A 12,980-nucleotide genomic window follows, 5' to 3' on the forward strand; every position below is an offset into this window, starting at 1 on the left:
CCAGGAATGAGGTTCTGTCCCAGCAAGAGATACTTTGTCAGAAAAAGGGCACCATCTCAGCCTTGCAAACAGCTTTTATACATCAGTAATCTTCTCCCAAAGAACCTATCTAGAAAGGAACCATCACTGCCCTCTTGGCAGTGTGTGTGTGTTGTTCAACAGAGGTAGAGGCAAGGTTGATGAGGATCATCTGACCACAGTGCCTAGATACCTCGATATTGACAAAATAAAATCTCCAGTTTAAAAGAAAAATTATTGTTACAAAAACAGAAGCATGTTTTATTTCAATCCTGTTGACGGAGTGAGGATGGAACACAGAAAATGCGGGGCGGGGGAGGGGTCCTCTTTATACACACAGGACATCAGGATCAACTACAAGGAACAATACCCATTTCCACCCCTCCCCGCAACTCCTACATGGGGTCCAAGGCCAGCTGAGAATAGATGGTACAAGAATTAAGATACTATTGGCACAGTACAATGGCCAATGCACCGAAAGATGCAGAAGAGAATTTTTCAGGGAGCAAGGCCTGGCCCTCAGCTGCTTCCCCAGAGGAGGGGGAATGAGAAAACTTTGGCTCAGAAGGAAGGCGGTTGGCAAAAATCAGGATTACCCTAGCTGGACTTTCCAGGTCAAAACTATGGGCTGAAGGGAGTCAAGACATTTATCCAGTCCATGCTGTTCTCTGATTTCTCCAAGACCTCTTCTCTTCAGGCTTGAGATTAGTGAGAGCTGGCCTGGTTCTTCTCTTCATTTTGGAAAGCAGGGGAATAAGTGCTTATCCGACCCTTTCTACATCTAGGCTACTTAATTACTACTTTCATGGCTCTAAAGAGACAGAAGCCAACTAACAAGCCGGCTCCCTTTGTGAAAGTCGGCTTGAAAGAGCCCTTGGGTTGGCAAACTGCCTCTGCAAAGGTTTCTCTGAGCCTGCCCCTTATAAACCCTCCCCAAATGTATTCAGGGACACCTTCAATCATGTGAGATGTGGGCCAAAAATACTTGGGTCTCTCTCTAGTTGGGTTAATAATCCCATCTTTGACTGGAGATGGGGATTAGAGACAGAGAAAGCAGGTGATGGCAGGGGGAAGGACTGGGGGAAAGCAAGGCAGTTTACACTGCAGATTCAAGCCTCTGGATTGTGAATAGAGTCACCTAAAGCTCCAGAGCAGGAAGGGGGATTCTCTGACACAATATGAAAATGTGTAAAATATTTTAGTGGCAACCCTGTAATTCCCATAGACCAAAGGGGAATGTGTCAAAAAAAAAAAAAAAAAAAAAGACGGAATAAGTGAGGAAGCAGAGTCCAGCCCTCTATCTTAAATCTGAATAAAATTAACTCATTCAGCTAATACTGCTTCAAGTACAATCACGAAGACAGATGGAACTGTAGATTCACACTAGGGCAAAGAATAGGATCAAGCAGCCTATCATCTTAAGCACAGACACCTCCCTTTTAAAAGTCATCTAGAAAATATCTTTGAGGACTTGAACTGAAGGTGACGTCCACCATCTCCTCTCCTCCCCCAATACAATACCCTTCCAGGACAGCCTGATGAATTAAGACGTCTGTTTTAAGTTTAATAGGAGGGAAGTGAAGAAGGGAAAAGCACGGAGATTTGGAAATGCTAGCAGCTAAAGCCAAAAGCAAGGTTAAGGTCCTTATGGCATCCAGAACTAGGGGTAAAAGAATGCGAAAGGGAAGGGAAACAGGTGGTGGGTTCCTGCTGTCCTTTGGCTTTATATCCTTCCCCTGCCTCCCATTCCTCCCAACAGCTCATGCAGCTACTGGCCTGCTAGAGGGGATGTAATGCCCAGACCAACTTTTTATTGAGCTTACGCATCTAACAGACTTGTAAACAGTACCAACTGACAAAGTTTTGCTGAATATTACAGCTTGTGTCCACTAAATACACCTCTCTCTGAGATTAAAAACAAAAAACCAAAGTAAACAAATACTGAGAGAGAGGATGAAGAGACATATCTTGAGTCTTCCAGGAAGGCAAAATAAGAAAACGCCACATGGCTTGGTCCCAGGTGTTCACCATGCCTAGAGTGCTGCTGCTGTCACCACTGTCTCCCCTCCCTGCCAGTGGCTGGGTAGAGGTGAGGGAGAACGATCATCTTGGGCATGCTGCAAATACAGCATTTGCTGGTGTTGACACCCTCCTTGGCTGTGGTGGCAGAACACTGTGTCAGGAGCCCGTTTCCTGGGAGTAGCAGAAGGAGCCCAGGTCCTCAAGGCAGCCTGATGGCAGCTCATACACCTCAGCAGGGGTACCGTGCCCCTTTTCTCCAGTGCAGTTCAGCATTGAGGTCGTCTATTCCCAGTCGGCGATAAAACCTGAGCTGTATTCCTCGCAGGTTCCCCCTCCCTTCCCCAACTTGGGGGAGTAGTGGGAGGGGACGGGGGAGGATCACTGAGGGGGCAGGGGGATACCCCGGGGATCGGTGACCTGGCCCTCTTGCAGGTTCTTCACGAGTTGTGCAAGCCAGCGTTTAGTGGTGGTGTCATCTTTTAGCACCTGGGCGAAGGTCGTGTCCTTCAGCTGGTCAGGGAGGCACTGCCTCAGTGCTTCACGTGCCCTACATCAGAAATAAACAAACCGACCAGGGAGACCAAACAAATAAACCCATATCTGGGGGACAGGGAAGAGCCCTTTTCTTAGATATAAATACATAGAATCCTGGGAATCTATGGTTCTGTCAAGGTACTTTAAGAAGCCATTAAAATTCTTTAAAGCTTATGTTAGGCATAGGCTCAGATTGCTCCAGGATCTGTTGTCTGCAAACATTTTCAGAATGATGCCCCAATGTAGAATTTTGTGACAAAGCAAATGGAATAAAATGGTGCAATAATTTACTTCAATTCAAACTGCTTTCTGATTTATTACAGTAAACATTGTCATAATACTCATGTTGGAAATATATGGATTATATAGTAAATGAAATATTCCAAAATCAGTACATTAACAGGGGATATGACCTCACTCATAGTATGATAAATTAATGAACTTTAAACTGATATAAATTTGTGTCTTTCCAAAAACAGCTTCAGCTTTATAGTTAAAACCCTTAATAAGAGATGAGCAGTAAAAACAAATCTATGGTAACATTATTATCAGATGAACTTTTAAATGTTTCATTTACTTTAAAATATGACCAGTAAAAGTCGAATCTGAAAACTCAAAAAGGTAAATGTTAACTATTTATAAGGCTGTTTTTTAAGAAAAGTTATAGCTTTTGTACTCAGCCTAGTTTCTTTGTACAAGGAGAGTTTTAAATAAACATATTTTCAAACTTTGGTGAAAACAGGAACCACTAAAGAACAAGACAAAATGGTCAAAGAAATAGTTAGGGCTTAAATAACCTCAGTGGCAGGAGGCTGAGTTCACATTAAATCAAGTTATCCGCATTCCTAAGAACACAGAAATCAACCCATTATGTGGTTTAGCAGAATCTGAGCAAGTGGTTTTCAGCATGAATTATGGATTTACAAAGCAAAAGGTCAAATATTTCTAAAACGCATTGTATCTACAATGTATGATTTCTGGCAGAAAGATTACGAACATAGGGAGATAAAACAATTACCTCAAGGACTTTACAGGAAGAGAACTGGAAATATAATTCAAGAGCCCTCTGGGCCTGTTCCTTTCTTAAGAGACCTTTGAAAGTATACTTTTCTTTCTGACCACCTGGAGTAGCAACAGAAAGCTCAAACCACAGGAGTAATGTATCATAAGATTCACTGTCTGAACTCTCTGGAATTTTAGAGTAGGGTACGGAGTTCCAGTGGGGAGATAAAACTCTGACGGATTTTTAAATTCAGTACTTCAGATTTTAAAAGGAATTAATCAAGGTCTGTCTCAGACAAGCTAAATACAGTTTTATCCCTTCCCTGTCCTAAAGACATAGGAGCTACCCCATGAGATGGGGCAACTGCTCACTAGAGTATTTCCCCTGAAATACTCACCAGAGTATTTAAGTCCTATAAATCCTATAAATGTTTACCTGGGATTATCTGAGAGTCGAAGGTAACATCTTACTACATGCTTCAGCAAACGGGCGGAAGGCTCTTTGGATAGCTGCAGGACCATCTTACCCTGTTTCCCCCAAAACAAGGTGGGATAGGAAAAAAACACACAAAACACAAAATAATCCTAGTTGATATCAGAGAGCAGATATTGCAAGAACAGTTATACAAGATTCCACAGTTGTTATTTCTAGTTGGGAGACTGAAGCAGCTCAGTATCGACTGCAAAGCGACTAAGCTGTGTGATCAGAAGCAGTTTCAAAGAAGGCAAATGAAAGAACTCACCAAGATCATGGCAACATGGGAGAAACGCTCATACGTCTGACATATATAAGCCAAACCAGTGTCATCTAAGAGGATCTTCTGGAGGATAAATGTGGCAACCTGGAGTAAAACAAAATTAAGGAGTCCAAAATGTTGCTCAGACTTGTCTTCCAACTGTCTGTTTTTCTCCCAGGAATAACCATAAGCAGAAAACTAAGCAAATACCCTTGCATTCTATATAACTTACTTGACGAGACACGCATAGTACAAAAAAATTAATAAATATTACCATATTGGACATTTACTATGTGCTGGAATTTCTCCTTAAGCCATAACATGCCTTATCTTATTTTCACAACAAACCTATGAGGTAGGTACCATTGTTATTCTCATTTTACATAAAAGGTAGGTAATTATCAGAGTCTTAAAAACAGAGAGACTGTTACTGAACACCTACTATGTGCCAGGTGTAACTGTTGATCAATAACTTGCCAGGTTAAGGTCCCAAGTGACAAAGCTACTAACTCAGAGTTGAGATCAAACCTAGTTAAACACAGAGCCTCTTCCCTTTTCCATGGGCCAAGATGATTTTAGCAATTCAGCTATGCCTCATCTCTTCCGAATGAGTTAGGTAAATCTTTTCTTATTCTTAAAAGATCTTAAAGAAAATAAGACTTTTAAGCCTCCCTTCGAAAATTGTTCCAACAGTAATAAAGAATATACTCACTTTAAGCTCATTAACTCTTACATAGATGGGATTAAAAAAATACTAGTTTAATTCAAGTCAAATGATTATTATAATGATTCTCTTCCTCAGCTGCTCTGCAGAAACAACTGTGGGAATTGTTTTATTTTACTATTTTACTGGGGTATAACATTGTGGTTGGCTAAATAATGGCCCCCAAAGATATCTAGGTCCTAATCACCAAACCCTGGGGATGCTACTTTATATGGCAAAAGGGACTTTACAGATGTGATTAAGTTAAGAATCTTAGGGGAAGATTAATAATCTTGGATTATCCAGGTGGGCCCTAAATATAATCATCACAAGTGTCCTTAAAGAGGAAAGTGGAGGGAGATTTGACAATAGAGGAGAAGGTGATGTGACAGAAGCAGAGAGAGATTTGAACATGCTACACTGCTGGCTTTGAAGATGGAAGAGGGGGCAGTGAGCCAAGAAATGCAATTCTAAAAGCTGGAAAAGTCAAGGAAAGGGACTCTCTCCTAGAGCTTCCAGAGGGAATGTTGCCCTTACTGGCACCCTGACTTTAGTTTTAGCTTGGTTAAACTGATGTATGGTTGCTGGCTTCCAGAACTGTAAGAGAATAAATTTGTGGTGTTTTAAGCCACCAAGCTTGTGGCAATCTGTTATAGCAGCAACAAGAAACTAATACAAACATATACACAGTAAAATATGTAAAGTGCACTAATCTTAAGTGTATCTTAAGTTTTACATCCTACACATCTGTGAACCACAACCAGATTAAAATACAGAACATTAGGAGGTTGGGATTAACACATACACAATATTAAATATAAAATAGATAACCAACAAGGACCAACTGTATAGCACAGGGAACTATACTCAATATCTTGTAATAACCTATAATGGAAGAGAATGTAAAAAAAGAAAAAAAAATATAAGAATCACTTTGCGGTACACCCGAAACTAACACAACATTGTAAATCAACTATATTTCAATAAAAATGAAATAAAATAAAAATTTTAAATAAAATAAAATACAGAACATTTCCAGCACCCCAGAAGATTCCCTTGTGCCTTTTCCCAGTCAATATCCTTCCCTGAGAGGTAATCACTATTCTGATTTATCCTCACTGACTGTTCTTGCCTGTTCTTGAATTCCACATACATATATGAGTCATATGGTATGAACTCATATATATCTGGCTTCTTTCACTTGACATAATATCAGCCACATTGCATGTATCAGCAGTTCATGCTTCTTAACTATTGTGTAGTTTATTTTGTAACTATACTACAATTTACCCTGCATAGTAAAAATGCTATAAATACTCCTATATATGTTTTGATGCCCATGAGAGCTTTTTTTTTTTTTTGCCATGCTGTGTGGCTTGTGGGATCTTAGTTCTCTGCCCAGAGATCAAACCTGGGCCCTTGGCAGTGAAAGCGTGGAGTCGTAACCACTGGCCTGCCAGGGAATTTCCGAGAGCTCATTTTTCTTGGGTATACATTTTTGGGTGATAGGGTAGGTTTATGTTTATAGTGGATACTGCCAAACAGCTTTCCAAAATAACAGCTTTCCAAAATAACTTATACTATACACTCACCCAAGGGGATTTAAAAAAAAACACAAATGTCCATACTTTATCACCCTGCAGAACGGTTCAGTAGGTCAGATATGGGACCTGGACATTGATGTTTTAAAAACACTTCACAGGGACTTCTCTGGTGGTCCAGTGGTTAAGAATCAACCTTCCAATGCAGGGGATACGGGTTCGATCCCTGGTCGGGGAACTAAGATCCCACATGCCGCGGGGCAACTAACCCCAGGTGCTGCCACTACTGAGCCCACGTGCCACAACTAGAGAGAAGCCCGCTCGCTGCAACAAAAGAGCCTGTGTGCCGCAACTAAGACCCAACACAGCCAAAAAAAACCCCAAAGAAACAAAAACACTTCACAGGTGATCATGCCACACAGCTCTGACTGAGAACCTCTGCTCTACCGGGTGTCTACTATGGCAAGACGTTTGACTAAGCATCGTACATAAAAAGTGAACACAACGAGGTGTCTGCTTGCATGGAGCAAAAGAAGAAAGACTTGCCAGGAAGTGACTATAAACCATAAAACGTAGGATAGGAAAAGTATTCTACTTGAAGCGTAGTAAAGGTCAATGGGAACATCTACACATCAAGGATGAATTAATTCTAGTAATGGGCAAGGAATGTAAATAGGGGAGGGATCATTAGGATGGGGGCTCCTGGAAGAAATGTCACTAAAGAAGCAATGAATCTTTTTCTGTCCCAGCCATAAGAAGCCAACTTGAAAAAACCCTATTCATAGGCAACTATGAATAAAAAATGACAGAATACAGTTGTAACCATTCCAATCCGGTCCCGGAAAGCCACTGAAATTAACAAAAGGAAAAAAATTAAGGGACAAATGAGAGAAGAAAAGCATGAATAGGGACTTCCCTGGTGACGCAGTGGTTAAGAATCCGCCTGCCAATGCAGGGGACATGGGTTCGAGCCCTGGTCCGGGAAGATCCCACACGCTGCGGAGCAACTAAGTCCGGGAGACACAACTACTGAGCCTGTGCTCTAGAGCCCATGAGCCACAACTACTGAAGCCTGCGCACCTAGATCCCGTGCTCCACAGCAAGAGAAGCCACTGCAATGTGAAGCCTGTGCACTGCAACGAAGGGTAGCCCCTGCTCACCGCAACTAGAGAAAGCCTGTGCACAGCAATGAAGACTCAATGCAGCCATAAATAAATAAATAAATAGATAAAGAAATAAATAAATAAATTTATTTATTTAAAAAACAAAGAAAAAAGAAAAGCATGAACATAGATCACATGTCACTTATTCTTTGTGTGTTAGTAGAAAATTGAAGACAGAGGTTTAAATCCTCCCTAACACACAAACCTTAGATGGCAGGCTGGGTGGAAAAGTATTCAGAGGTAAAATACTTGACTTAAAAGCTGCCAACTTCAGCTCATAACATCTCTCTTTCCATCCATTATTTTTAAACAAATGGCAATCTTGGATAAAAAGACGCCCACAGGGAAACTTCTATTGAGACATACCCTACACAGGGGTAACAAGTAATACTTATCTGCATTTTCAAGGAAATTGAAGAGAATGTGGACTTTAAAGAACATTTTAAAAAATTCAAAGAACATAAAAAATTCAAAGAAGAGCTGAAAGGACATGAGAAGTGAGAGGCAGAGACTAGAGGAAAAAAATTAATACAAAATTAAACTGCTACATGTATACACGGAATACCTCTGGAAGGATTCTACAAGATAGTAATACTGGTTACCACTGGAGAGAAGAACTGAGAGGCTATGGTAGGAGACTTCCATTTGTTTGTATACCCATTTGTAGTAGCATTTGAATTTTTACTTTATTTGTATTGTGAATTCGAAACAAAAAAAATTTAAATCATTACATCTACTTATGTCCAACTCAGCAATAAGTATTTACCAAATTAAAAATTAGAGTGACTAGTCTAGTCAATGTGACTAGATACACTTTGGAAGCAGAAGTAAGATATTGCTAAAAATAGTCAGCAACATGGAAAAGTAGCCTTGAGAAAAATCACGATATGAAATTAAAGATAGAAAGTAGAGAGGGAAAAAATATATATTTGAAAAATAGACAATACAGCATAACTGATGTTGCTGAAGCAAGAGGCCAAAACAAATCAAAGGGAAAACTATAAAATTAACCAAAAAAGAGACACAAAGAGTAGGCTCTTCCAGAAAAAAAATCTGATATAAGATTATCAAATGATGGACTTCCCTGGTGGTCCAGTGGTTAAGAATCCACCTGCCAAGGCAGGGGACATAGGTTCAATTCCTGGTCTGGGAAGATCCCACATGCTGTGGGGTAACTAAGCCTGTGTGCCACAACTACTGAGCCTGTGCTCTAGAGCCCATGAGCCACAACTACTGAGCCCACGTGCCATAACTACTGAAGCCCGCACACCTAGAGCCCGTGCTCCACAACGAGAAGCCACCACAATGAGAAGCCCACACACTGCAACAAAGAATAGCCCCTGCTCGCCACAACTAGAGAAAGCCTGCGCACAGCAACGAAGACCCAGCGCAGCCAAAAGAAAAAAAAATTATCAAATGAACTTAAAAATTATAAAAGAAGCTTATAGATACCACACAGAAAAAGCAAGTTCACCAATGAAAGAAAAATATTAGGCTGACCCAAGATTTCACTACAACATTCAATACCGGAAGACAACAGGGCTATGGCAATGGAGTTCTGAGAGGGAAAATAAGAGGTTAAGAATTTATACCAGTCACATTATCATCCATGGTTAAAGTGCAAAGTAGGGAGAAGCTCAAGTATATATACACTTGATTATGCATAAAAAAATGTCTGGAATAATACACCTGTGTAGTGAGAAGTGGGTTCAGATGAAAGGGAGAAATTTAGTGTTTTAACATGATATTCTTCTGACGGGTCTGGGTTTTAAAATCATCATTATATAACAATTTTTATTTAAAAGAGAAAAAACATTCATGAAAGTTTCAAAAAACCTGAAGAGAGGCAGAAAATGATAATCATGAAGAAGTAGCCCAAGAGTCAACAATATAGAATCTAATTAAGATAAAAACACACACCGTTTTAGAAAGTTCACTTCCAGATTCCATAATGCGTAAACACAAAGGGATAATTTCTGTTGTCAGTAAAAAGTTGATTACTTCCTGCTCATCTGTTTTCACCAGGGCCCCTAAAGAAAATATGGACAAACAAAATTATTTCAGAGTCAGGGTTTCCAACTAAAATTGTTCATCCAGCTAGTTGTGGAACTTAACATACAACACAAACTGTGGTTTATTAAAAAAAAAAAAAAGAGGAAGAAAAGCACAGGTTGACTGTTATCAGTCAACACTAAAAGATCAGGTACCAAGTTTGGTCTACCATATAGTTAGCATCTGTTTAGCTATCTAAATAATTTTTCTATCACTCTTGGTAGGCATTCATACAATAATATCACCATCTCTTCTCCATATACCTTAGGTAAGAGAAAAGAATTCTACATCAGTATTAAAGCACATTCCCAGGTAGCAAAGAAAGGATGTCAGTCTGAATCCTACTTAAGTCACAATAGGCATAAACAAACATTACTTCCTGGTTATTCAATTGCCCTCTTTTCCCAAAGAGCACAAACACTGTAGGGCATACCTAAACAAGAAACACACACACCTGGATTCCAATTCTGGTTCCACAACTAGTTTACCTAAGTTTGACAAAGTTACCTTCCCTTTGCAAGCCTCTGTTTCTTTATAAAATAAGAGTTGGACCAATGACTTCTAAAATTCATCCCAATTCTATTACTCTGTTGGTTTCTAAACTTACACCACTGACCGGGTGTCAGACACAGTTCACTGATATCCTCTCCATTCTGCATATAGGGAGGCAGAGTCCCATTAAACAAATGACTGTTCCTTGAGCTGCCCAACGCATCACTAGCTTTTATATGAAAGGCCTTAGTTAACTGGACCTGTAATAACTAAAGTCAATCACTTCAGGAGAGAGTAATATCATTTACTTTAACCAGAACTGACAATCTACAAATGCTACATCTCTAAACAGCACATACCATAATTTACTAACATGGCCTGCTGCAGATGGCAGATTATTATCTCACTTAGATTTTTTACATGTAGGTCTAAAGTCCATTTTGTTAATTTTGTATAGAGTACAAGGTATAGATCATGGTTCATTGCTTTACATATGGATATCCAATTGTTCCAGCACGATTTACTGAAAAAGACTATCCTTTCTTCACTAAATTCTCTTTGCAGCTTTGTCAAAAATCCAATTGACCATAATTGTGTGCGTCTATCTCTGTACTCTCCATTCTGCTCTACAAGTCTATCTTTTCTCCAATACCACACTGTCTTGACTCTGTAGTTTTCCAGTAGGTCTGGAAATTAGGTAGTATATGTCTTCCAACTTTCTCCTTCTTTTTAAAAAATGCATATTCTAGTTCATTTGTCTTTCCAGATAAAATTTTAGGATCACCTTGTCAATTTCTATAAAAAAAATCCTACTGGGATTTTGTTAGAATTGCTCTAAATCTATATATCATCTGGGGGAGAACGACATCTTAACGATAAACCAATTGATGAATATGGTGTATCTCTGCATTTATTTAGGTTTTCATTTCTTTTGTCCTTGTTGTATAGTTTTTAGCTATAGACTATGCACATATTTTGTAAGACTTACACCCAAGTTTTTCACGTTTTGGTGAAATTTCAATCTCTAACTGTTTAGTGCAAGCACACAAAAATGTAATTGATTTTTGTATAATAACTCTATAACTTACAACCTTGTTAAACTCACTAGTTCTAGTAGCTTTTTTCTGTAGATTCTTCAAGACTTTTCAATGCAGTTAGTCATGTTGTATGTGAACACAGTTTTCTTTTTCCTTTTTTTAAAAAAATTTTTTATTGAAGTATAGTTTCTGTACAATACTGTGCAAGTTACAGGTATACAATATAGTGATTCACAATTTTTAAAGATTATACTCCATTTATAGCTATAAAATGTAGCCAATATTTTATTTTTTCCTTTCTAATTTGTATGTCCTTTATTTTTTTTCTCTTGCCTTACTGCACCGGTAAGGATAACCAGGATGAGAATGAATAAGACTGGTGAGAATGAACATCCTTGCCTTGTTTTCAATCTTAGGGGGACAACATTCAGTTCTTCACATTAACTATGATCTTAACTGAAGGGTTTTATTTTTGTTTTTGTACTTTATCAGGTTGAGAAAGTTCCCCTCTATTCCTGCTTTGCTGGAGTTTTTATCACGAATGGATACTGAATTCTGTCAAAGGCTGTTTTTATAAACTACAGAGAAGATCACATGATTTTTCATCTCTAGTCTGTGGATACGGTCAATCATAATGGCTGATTTTTGAAAGTTGAACCAGAATGATTTCCTGGGATAAAACCCACATGGTCATTATGATCCTTTTTACATGTTGTTGGATTTGATTTGTTACCATTTTGTTGAGAATTTCTGCATCTGTGTTCATGAGGGATACTGGTCTATAGTCTTTTTACTTCTTTTTCTGTTTTTATTATCAGAGTAATGCTGCCCTCACCAAGAGTTGAGAAGCCTCCTCTCCATGTTATGGAAAAGTTTTTAACAGAATTTGTGTTATTCCTTCTTTAAGTTTTTGGTAGAATTAACCAGTTGAAACCATCTGGGCCTAGAGTTTTCTATGTTGGAAGGTTTTTAACTACAAAAACTATTCAGCTTATCTCTTTTTTTTTTTTTGAGTGCACTCTGCCAGACCGTATTTTCAAAGAATTTGTGCATTTCACCTAGGTTGTCAAATTTATGGACAAAGAGTTATTAGCAGTATTATCTTATTATCTTTTTAATTGTCTGTAGAGTCTTTTATAATGCACCCCCTTTCATTTATGGTATTTGTAACTTGTGCCTTCTCTTTTTTTTATCAGTCTGTCTGGATAGAGGTTTATTAATTTTATTGAATTTTTTCAATAAAAAATTGGGGTGGATGAAATGGGTGAAGGTGGTTAAAAGGTATAAACGTCCAGTTATAAGATAAATAAGTCCCAGGGGTATAATGTACAGCATGATGACCACAGTAACAATACAGTATTGTATGTTTGAAAGCTTCTAAGAGAAATCCTAAAAAGAGAGATCGTAAAAAGTTCTCATCACAAGGAAAAACAATGTTGCCTAGGTGTGATGATGGATGTTAACTAAACTTACTGTACGATCATTTTGCAATATATACATATACCAAATCATGTTGTATACCAAAAACGAATACAATGTTATATGTCAATTATATCTCAAAAAACAAAACAAAAAAACACTGCTTTTGGTTTCACTGATTTTATGTATTGATTTTCTTTTCATATTTTCATTGATATCTAGTCTTTATTATTTCCTTCCTTCTGTTTGCTCTGGTTTAA

At 38.6% G+C, this 12,980-nt stretch overlaps 1 protein-coding gene across 1 annotated transcript in view; it reads right to left on the reverse strand.

Moving 5' to 3' along the window:
• Positions 1-252: 252 nt before the first annotated feature.
• CNOT9 (CCR4-NOT transcription complex subunit 9) overlaps positions 253-12,980 on the reverse strand; it is a 28,099-nt gene continuing 15,371 nt past the window's right edge. The window contains exons 5-8 of the mRNA XM_082658434.1: positions 9,641-9,750; positions 4,320-4,418; positions 4,013-4,104; positions 253-2,587 (exon numbers count right to left, since the gene is read on the reverse strand). Coding sequence (XP_082514560.1) covers positions 2,419-2,587; positions 4,013-4,104; positions 4,320-4,418; positions 9,641-9,750 — 470 coding nt within the window. The 3' untranslated portion in view covers positions 253-2,418. The remainder of the gene's footprint in view (positions 2,588-4,012; positions 4,105-4,319; positions 4,419-9,640; positions 9,751-12,980) is intronic.

This window comes from Grampus griseus, assembly GCF_964374135.1.
Source record: "Grampus griseus genome assembly, chromosome: 7".
Lineage (NCBI taxonomy): Eukaryota > Metazoa > Chordata > Mammalia > Artiodactyla > Delphinidae > Grampus > Grampus griseus.